This window comes from Engraulis encrasicolus, chromosome 3 (genome assembly GCF_034702125.1).
Source record: "Engraulis encrasicolus isolate BLACKSEA-1 chromosome 3, IST_EnEncr_1.0, whole genome shotgun sequence".
Classification (NCBI taxonomy): Eukaryota; Metazoa; Chordata; class Actinopteri; order Clupeiformes; family Engraulidae; genus Engraulis; species Engraulis encrasicolus.
In genome coordinates, this window is record NC_085859.1 from 10,481,248 (window position 1) to 10,491,247 (window position 10,000).

Here is a 10,000-nt window from a genome sequence, read left to right on the forward strand (position 1 = left end):
TTTTGGGGAAACGTGTAAATTGTCAGTTGCAAGATGTTGGCAGTTAAATGTCTTATTTTTGTTGCTGTTGTAATGTTAGGCCTATACAGGGGCGTTAAGTATATCCCTGCGAGGCAGGGGGGGCCCATACGAGGCAGGGGGCCCACATGGACCCCTGACTTGAAGAAACGCCCCCCCTCCACATGATATTAGGCCCTCTTTTTTCGTTCGGGCCCATTCTTGGTAGCTTGCAGGGCAGCGTGAAGTACGTGCGTTACGCCAGTGGGCCTATATTAATATTTTTTTGTCCCGTGTTGACCTTGAGTGTTGCAGTATTTAAACCTCTTATCTCTTCAAAATTCCCACCAGCTGGTCAACAGCGGTGATTTCTCAGTGGTAGTGAGGGAGGCACTCTCTGTGGGCATGCTGTCAAGAAGCACAATGTTCTTTTCTTTCTTGTTCCCAATAAGTTGTGTGACTGATCTTGGCGATGTTTAAAATGTGGACTCACATGAGCCAATATCATTATGCAATGCCTGGACCGTGTGTAATTAAACATCTACATACGTGACATCGGTAGTGTCTGTCATTCATTTCAGCAGATTTTGATGCTGAGGGACTGGGTTAGGACTGGGCTGCACTTTTTTTTATTGTATATACGTACATTTCATATTCAGTTTTCCATTGCATAAATCCATTATCATAACTGGCAATAAAGTGTTTGACATTGTTTGGTATCTGTACAACATGCTTAGAGCCTTGACATACTGTACATTCCAGATGGGATATCATCATATACGATTTACTATTACTGCCGCAGAAAAGAGATATATTATTTTCATATCACCTCCGGCAAGGATAATAAGGTAATACAAGCGGATTCCAAAAAAGTTGGGACACTTTGTATTTTGTGAATAAAATGAAAATGCTGGCATTTTAAAAACATCTAATATGTTAATAAGGTAGAGCGTAATATAGAGTTCTGTGTAATCATTGCACGAGTTATGAGATCATGACATACTCGTGGTCAATAAGCAAACTATGACAATCCATCAATGACAGCTCTCGAAAAAATGACCATAAACACAACATTTGATTAATGCACATGATGCAGACATTTAACAGCGTTGCATGCGGAAAAGCTCATTCTATGGACCTAGGAGACATGTGAAACTGTCCTCTGATTACAGAATGGAAAATATTTAATCCTTTTTGAAAATGATGGAGTCATGCACCCTCCAGGTTATAGAAAATGAATACTTCAGCTTGATTTAGTGGTCAGTCTGAAAGACAGCATAAATGATGGTAAGGGGGTGCAGAGGTGACTTGGTTAGAGTCTTCTTACTCATGTAGAGCATTAAAATGAATGTTGAATGACACATACAGTCTTTAAACAGTAAACATAGCTACCAAGGCATTATTTTTTGGAGCACCGCCTTTAGATATTGCCCCATAATGGTGGCCAATTTCAATCTCTACTGTGTTCCAACAGTGTGGTTCCATCATAAGAGTTAACAGGTCACAAAATAGTTTTCTTGCAGTCCGGATATGCCACATATTCAGCATAATAAAAGGTAAACAAGTTGAAGAACATACCTATCAGTTGAGCTGCTGAAATCATGTCTCGCACATCAAAATATCTAATTTTTGAATAAAATGATGCCATCAGTCAAAGTATTTAACTGTTCAGCATCATCCCTTGAGTTGTGTTTAGTCTTATCCAATATAAAAAGCATTTTATTGGCCCTGTCCCAACTTTTTTGGGATTTGTTGCAAGGGTGAAATTTTAAATGATCACATAATTACCTCAAAACAATAGTTTTGCTTGACTTTAACAACTGATTTGTTGTCTGTACATAATGTTCTACCTTGTTAACATATTGAATGTTTTGAAAATGCCAGCGTTTTGATTTTATTCACAAAATACAAAGTGTCCCAACTTTTTTGGAATCCGCTTTGTAATACAGTTGTTGGAAATGGCAGATGGACCAAGTGATAACATGTTGGTGGTGATCCGGGATTTTTTTTTTTGAAGTTACATTATAGGCATAGGATTCCACAGTGTAGACGTTAGGGCAGTCATGGGTGAGCGGTTAGGGCGCCAGACTTGCATCCCAGAGGTTGCCGGTTCGACTCCCGACCCGCCAGGTTGGTGGGGGGAGTAATCAACCAGTGCTCTCCCCCATCCTCCTGCATGACTGAGGTACCCTGAGCATGGTACCGTCCCACCGCACTGCTCCCCATGGGGCGCCACTGAGGGCTGCCCCCTTGCACGGGTGAGGCATAAATGCAATTTCGTTGTGTGCAGTGTGCAGTGTTCACTTGTGTGCTGTGGAGTGCTGTGTCACAATGACAATGGGAGTTGGAGTTTCCCAATGGGCTTAGAAAAATAAAAAAAGTTATGGCATCACTGACTGCATGGCCTTGGCGGAGATTTGTACTCTCTGAGTTCTTCTAGTCAGGGCAGGAATTTCGCGAGGGCCATCAGGGCCATGGCCCTTGTGCCCTCCCACTTTGGCCTTGTGCCCTTGAAAATGGCCAAATCTGCCATAAGGCCACAGTGGCCTTGATGCCCTCTCTGACGCCTAATTGATTAAAATGCATTAAAATGCATGACATTGCATCTAAGAAACTCAAATTTTCTTGCGGGAGGACCCCCAAACACCCCTGCCCAAAAACATATCCTTCTTTTTCCTGGCACAGACACAGTCACACTACACTTCACACAGTCTTGTATTTTGCACTTCGTTTGCTCTGAATTAACATCAGCCAGCCTGGTGACAACAGGTTACATTTCAAGTTGACTGCTAGATTTTTTTTTGTTACATGTATGGCCTTGGTGCCCTTGCTTTTGGCCTTTGCCATTAAAAAAATGGACAACTCAAAAGCCGAAGTGGCCTTGCCCCTAAAATGACAAAAATCCAGGCCTGCTTCTAGTACTTTGAGTTGAGATGAGCTGAGCTGGTAGAGTATCAGGCAATGGGAACCACATCTCTTACACACGTGTAATAAATGTATGGCAGTAAAAATGTGTTTCTGAATAACATATAATGTGAATAACATCAAATTAACAGTGAATGTGAATAACATCAAATTAATTCACTCTTTAGGTGTTGTCAGGTTCATGATCGTTGTTATGAGGCCAGTAGAAAGCTGCCCGCATGCAGACCCATCATTGACGTGCCCTACATCAAGGTGTATGAATTTACCTGCTCCAACCAAGAGGTCACCTGCCCAGGTAAGGTCACTTATTATATTGTATTACATCAGATTCACTTTAGGTTATTTATTTGGTCATAAAGTGTCATACACAATCACTCCCAACACATTATCAGAAGCTCGTAGGAGGAGGTGGTAAACAAGAGTGGGGCAAAATACATTTACCTGGTTCCACTGCCGGATGGATAAATACATGTTACTAAATAAGATAGCTTGTTGGAAGCTCAACGTTTAACTATCCTCAGCACCACCCCTCACTGAATTCTGTGTTTCTACTGGCACCACAAAACAATGCAGTTGGTTACTCATCAAAAAGTTATGTTTCCAATGTCATGAGGCCACATATAAGATTAACATCAGTTTTTTGTTCACCAATGCCTTGTACAGCATACATGGGTGCGGTCTCTTGAAATATTGTCATGCAATGACATTGCTCTAATGACTGTATCTATGTAGGCCTCCCGCATCTCTATTGTTCCCAATTTGTATGCTGCCACACCTTGATTTGCTTTTGTACTACTGTACCTGTTCACTGTACTGTATTCCCCCGCACTGTGGGTGGCATCCAATATGCAGAGTCCCTTCCTCCCTTGCTCACTTGCCTACTTGTGACCTCATGATGACATCACTGACATGACGATTGAAATTAGCGTGATTCAATTCTAATCTCACAATTCTAATCTCATTTTCTCATTTGCAATCGGGATGCAGTGGTGTAGTCTATGTAGAACGCGGCTATACGGAGTATACCCACTTCTAAATTTCAGGGATTTCAGTATACCCACTTAAAATTGATTGATCCATTGTTTTGAATAGCACAAATATATACAGTATACCCACTTCAAAAAATGATCAAATATACAGTATACCCACCACAAAAAAGTAGACTACATCACTGTCGGGATGGTAAATGAAGAACAGTCCCCCAAATTGTTGACGTGGCTAGATGACAGCAGGGAAACTTTGTTGTTTTCTCCACGTTGGCAGGGCCAGGAGACGGGGCGAGGTCACTAGCACAAGTGGAGGACGGGAGTTTGCATATTGGAATGCACCCTCTATATCGTTATGCATGTCCTGTCCTCTTTGTTAGTTGCGTTGGATAAAAAAGTCTCTGCTAGATGTAATGTACACACTGTCATTGCACTGTGTAGCAATTGTCTAAGACAGTGATTCTCAAAGTGTGGTCCGGGGACCACTGGTGGTCCGCGACAGAGATCAGGTGGTCCGCGAGGGGATTTCTACTTTTCCAAGACAAGCTAGCAGTAAGCTATATTTGTAACATTATTACAAAGCTAAACGTAGCTGAAGTCTTATTTTCACCACAAGAAGTCAGGCTTATAATGTGAATAAAAAGTTAGATGATCTGCATCGAAATTAGCAGTGTCCATCTAGCACTCGTCAACTATCAATTCAGTTGACAGGTGGTCCTTGAACATTTTTTGGGGGACAAAGTGGTCCTCGTTCTGAAAATGTTTGAGAAGCACTGGTCTAAGACATCATTGTTGCTTGTGTGCAGCCTCCAATGACGAGTGCCAGGCTGCGGTGTGCCAGTGTGATCGTGTTGCAGCCCACTGCTTCGCAAGCCACTCTGCCGGCTACAACTCCGACTACAAGAACCTGGATACCAAACTCCACTGTGTCAACTGAGCTATTCACTTACAGACAAGAAGAAAAGTTCACTGGAACAGCTCAGACATGAAGACTTTATTAAGTTATGTGCCAAGGACTAGCATTTCAACGGGTTGCCACATCGTCGTCTGAGTCTCTAGTGACCAAATATTGTGCATCTTGAAATACCTTGATGCTATTTATTCACAAATATTTTGAGATATGATTACAAGACCTAAACGGAATAATAAAAATGGATGTGATTATTTGAATACTTTTAATGTTGTAATGCTGCTGTCTGGGTATAGAATGCCCTCCTCCCCTTTTCACATTTCCTACAAGAATGAGTATTCCTGTCAAACATATATCATTGAGAGAGAACTTTGTTTTATTAGCACTAAATCAGAAAACATCTAGAATACGTTCAGATTACAATACAATGTTAAAAATAGATTGTCTCGTGCTATTATTATAGCTCATTATTGAAAGTCAACATCAGTTAAAATCAAGTAGTCTACATGATAGGTCAGGCTTTTTAGGTGTGTGTGTGGTGCCTTTATGAAACCAATGGTATGGAATATAGTGAAGCTTCATCAGTGACATTGTATCTTTGGTGGCTAGATTAGATTGTTCTTTCAAGGAAGCCAATTGGAGCCAATTTTGGTACCCTAGGGGAAATTGTTTCTCTACACTTTATTCCATTTGGATGAGTGAATCACACTGGAGTACACACACTAGTCCGGGCTGCCTGCTGAGTGGCGCCCGGGGAGCAGTGTGGGGGTTAGGTGCCTTGCTCAAGGGCAATTCAGCCGTGGTCCGGTCGGGCATTGAACCGGGAACCCTTGGGTTGCCAACCCAGTGCTCTAACCACTGAGCCACAGCTGCCCCACTCAGTCACCTATTCTGCTGTATGTTGGCAAGAAAGTGCTACATAGTTACAGATCAAACTGCACTTGCATCCATAGCTGAAATGTATGCCAATTTTTTTATAATACAGACATTTTAGATAACATACTGTGGATAGACTAATCCATCCTTGCCAGGTCCTGGCACCAAACATTGAAATGTGTCTCAGTCTAAGTGCATAACAAGAAACAATAACGTTCAAAACCTGGACAGATTGCAGCATTCTTCAAAATACTACATTGGAGGGATATACGCTTAGCAGGAATCACTTGTTTCCTGTAGAGAATTTGTAGGAAACAGTGTCTGCCAATGTTTACTGTCTTGCTACTGTCATATGCAAGCTGCGTCACTGTACCATATGCCCATTGCCCACCCACTCCTTTGGCATACACTCACTTGCATAGCAGGTGGCACTGCTATATGGGCTTATACAGTAATGTAGTCACATACTTCTTCTTGTAACGGTGAGTTGCACTGAGAACCATTACACCATCCTGGGGGGAAAAAAGATGACATACAAACATGAGTATTCATCTGATGACGGTCTGTCGTGCAAATGTACCAATATTTCAACCCATAACGTATCAGTTTTGGAAAAAACACATTTCAATATTCAATAGGTCTCAAATAACATATACTGTACACATGTATAGTCTAATATAGTCCATTCAAGACAATGTCAAACATAACTCCTTCATAGCGTACATACTGTACTACTATTGATGAAAATAGATAGCCTAGTAGAGTGATTCCCAATCCGGGGAGTAAGAACAGTAACATTGGGATTGAGGAGCAGATGAAGAGATTAAAGGGACACTGTGTGAGATTTTTAGTTGTTCCAGAATTCATGCTGCTCATTCACTAATGTTACCTTTTTCATGAATACTTACCACCAGCATCAAATTCTAAGTATTCATCATAACTGGAAATGGAACATGGATCTTCTCCATGGTCTGCCATTTTGAATTTCCAAAAATAGACATTTTTTGCTGCAAAAATGACTGCACTTGGACCACACTAGAAAATATTTGTTTATTACTTGGTAAACTTTCATGTAAAGATCAAACTTGGCAATAGGCAGCCCCGTTTCAATGAGCGGCATAGTTGCAGTACCTTTTTTGACCATTTCCAGCACAGTGTCCCTTTAAGGAGGAAATCACTATGGAGCATGAGCGAAAGTGCTCTCAGAGTATGCCAAAAAGGCTTGGAGGTGTGCACAAGACAGAAAAACGTTTGGAAACACTGGCCTTGTAAACCAGGACAAACCCAACGAGTGGCAGAAAAAATATTTTGGCCTGGTGGGTTAGTTAGTTGAGCATCGCACCAGACAGAGGGGGGAAATCATTGCTGTGTCATACATTTCTCCAATTACAATGCTCTATCTGTGTAGCGAGTCTATTTCCTGGTTGAATGTGTGTTGTAGAGAGTAGTTCTGGAGGGCTTAGCACCAGGGGCGGAGCAGAGGAGTGGGCATAGGGGCCAGAAACCCCAGGCCTCACCACTAAGGGGGCCCCCTACAATGGCTTTGGATTTCTAAACACCTCAGAGGTCCCATTTGAAAGCGAAAGCCCATTGGGAAACTCCAACTCCCATTGTCATTGTGACACAGCACACAAGTGAACACTGCACACAACGAAATTGCATTTATGCCTCACCCGTGCAAGGGGGCAGCCCTCAGTGGCGCCCCATGGGGAGCAGTGCGGTGGGACGGTACCATGCTCAGGGTACCTCAGTCATGGAGGAGGATGGGGGAGAGCACTGGTTGATTACTCCCCCCACCAACCTGGCGGGTCGGGAGTCGAACCGGCAACCTCTGGGATGCAAGTCTGACGCCCTAACCGCTCACCCATGACTGCCTTACGATATTTCAGTATTTTTAAGTAGTTCAGTATTATGCTTAACAGCAAAGCTGGTGTTAAATGCCTTTATTGGCAGTATTTTTAAGTGTGAGGGGGTCTCTGACACATCTCTCGCCACCCCCCGCCCCCCCTTTCACAATACCAGTGCTCCGCCCCTGCTTAGGAAAGTGTGAAGACGCAGCTGCACTGGCCTACAACGTGCCATGTTGACCCATTTACAGTATTTCTCAATTGGTTTTGTACATTTCTCACAACAGAATAATCATTCTCAAAACGTCTTGTTCAATTGTGACTTCCTGCTGTTATCTGTGCACATGGTAAAATACGTTTCTCATAGTTTTCAGCATTTAGCAAATGCTTTCATCATCATGCAGATGGTTGTGTACAATTCTCAGCTTTTTTGTACATTAGCAATTGCTTTTGCCATATCACTCAAAAAGCATTGTCACTGAATACACAAAACCTCAAATCTCAAACCCCAAAACATTTAGGCCCTATGTCATAGTATAAGTCTTGACATGCAAAATGATTTACCAAGCTGCCATAATGTGTTAAGCACTGTATAATTTCCATTGGATTTGTGTCTATAAATGTGATCTGAATTGCTGAATTGCTCGCAGGTAAATATTGACTCTCTCTAATCAAAAGCAGTAGAAGGGAAAGAGGAAACAAGCATGCAATACAACAATAAGCACTTTACTGCATTACATTACTTTATGCCTCATGTGCCCTTTATAATTACGCTCCACGCAAAATTACAATATTTCCCTAGAATTTCACAAGACGGTAAGTGCACTTTATACAGTATCAGTGTATTGTTTCAAATTTATTTTGCTTTACAGTACTATATTTTTTTCCACATGGGCCTACAAGACAAGTAAAAAGGGGTGGTAGAGGGCGCACTTTGACACCTCAATCAGAGTTGACTATTTTTTTGATTTTGCAATGAAAAAACCTTTCAATAAATATGTCATACTCTAAATGTATATCTAGTACAATCTTACCTGATCAATGTAATATAAAGTCGAATTTACAACATTTTCCATTCATTCTAAACAATATTTCGCTTCAGAAAACATCCTCAAGAGTGTACTAGTCAATTGACAACATGACAAATCGATTTGACTAGCTTGTCCATACACTATGACACAATGACTAACCATTCTGCTGGCACTGACGCATTCATTGACACAAAAACTTGGTTTTGAAAGACAAACTAAGGATTTTGAGGAAGAGACTTGGTTTTTCAGGTCATCCATGGTGTTTTGCCATTTGTTAAAGGTGTTTTGAGAATGAATACTGTGTTTTGAAAATTACGAGAGAGATTCGAGAAATGTACAAAACCAATTGAGAAATACTGTAAGGGACCTGCAGAACCATCTGTTAAATGCCTATGCTCTTTTTGGGAAAAGGTGCCCTCAACCTATACAAGCCTTTATATCTCAGCCTCTGAAGGACATAAAAACATGAAATAAGTTGCATTTAAAAGACCCTCAATGTGCTCATTCAGCTCTAAAATTCCCACATTTTTAATGAAAAATCTTAAATCTCATGATCCTGAAAGCTGCATCCATGCAGCTCCTGACGCCTAGGTCAATGTGAATGTATCAGCGGCATCCAGCAATAGTGGGTTAAGCAGTTTGAACTGTTTTGATCACTGACTGTAGCAGACTGCTTTACTAATGGTGCAATGTCACAGACTTTTCATGTTACAATCTGGCTTGCAAATAGAAACCATTCCAACAACAATTAGGTTACAGCTCCACATGATCTAATCTGCATTACTTGAATTGTTTTAAAGTCAAACCAGTTTACCAAAAACAAGGAATGTCTACCATGTAGTATATCATATAGTACCTTGATGGAGAGTGCGTACAGATGATTAAGCATCACGTGGTTCGGCTCCGGAAGCAGGGCTGGGTCACACTGTTGGTAGAGTCAAGGCCTATTAGCATTCTGAACACCTGGCTCTAGCACGCAATGTCAAACAAGTACTTTGAGATGAGGTAGCACATGTGAGAATCTTAACCTTTAAGAGTGTATCGTCACACCGGTACAGTCAGGCAGTAAACGTTCTATAGAATTCTGAGTGTCATACAATACAATTTGGAATTTTAGAATCTTGCATCGTTATAGAACTCATTCTTTTTATAGAAGTTTCAAAAACACACACTCGAATAGCAACGTTAACTGTTAATATCGGTAGCTCATTCATGCCGATGGGATAACCGGCGATCCAACTCACTGTTTGCCGAAAAAAAACTCAACATCATAACGACAATGGCATGGCATTATAAGAGTCTAAAGTAGAAGAGATGAAGACTTGGCCACTACCATTTTGGTAACAACTAGCTTATAATCGAGGCTCTGTATGAGGGGGTTAATCTATCCTAATAGCTGTGTGTTTACGATAATAAGAAAGGGAGTTG

The 10,000-nt window shown here is 41.4% G+C and overlaps 2 protein-coding genes across 2 annotated transcripts in view; one reads left to right on the forward strand and one right to left on the reverse strand.

Moving 5' to 3' along the window:
- LOC134445692 (phospholipase A2-like) overlaps positions 1 to 5,078 on the forward strand; it is a 7,415-nt gene extending 2,337 nt beyond the window's left edge. The window contains exons 3-4 of the mRNA XM_063194728.1: positions 3,090 to 3,217; positions 4,715 to 5,078. Coding sequence (XP_063050798.1) covers positions 3,090 to 3,217; positions 4,715 to 4,845 — 259 coding nt within the window. The 3' untranslated portion in view covers positions 4,846 to 5,078. The remainder of the gene's footprint in view (positions 1 to 3,089; positions 3,218 to 4,714) is intronic.
- The window catches only part of prkab1b (protein kinase, AMP-activated, beta 1 non-catalytic subunit, b), an 8,444-nt gene continuing 3,306 nt past the window's right edge, over positions 4,863 to 10,000 (reverse strand). Inside the window, exons 7-8 of the mRNA XM_063194725.1 lie at positions 9,429 to 9,497; positions 4,863 to 6,206 (exon numbers count right to left, since the gene is read on the reverse strand). Of these exons, the coding sequence (XP_063050795.1) occupies positions 6,129 to 6,206; positions 9,429 to 9,497 (147 nt within the window). The 3' untranslated portion in view covers positions 4,863 to 6,128. The remainder of the gene's footprint in view (positions 6,207 to 9,428; positions 9,498 to 10,000) is intronic.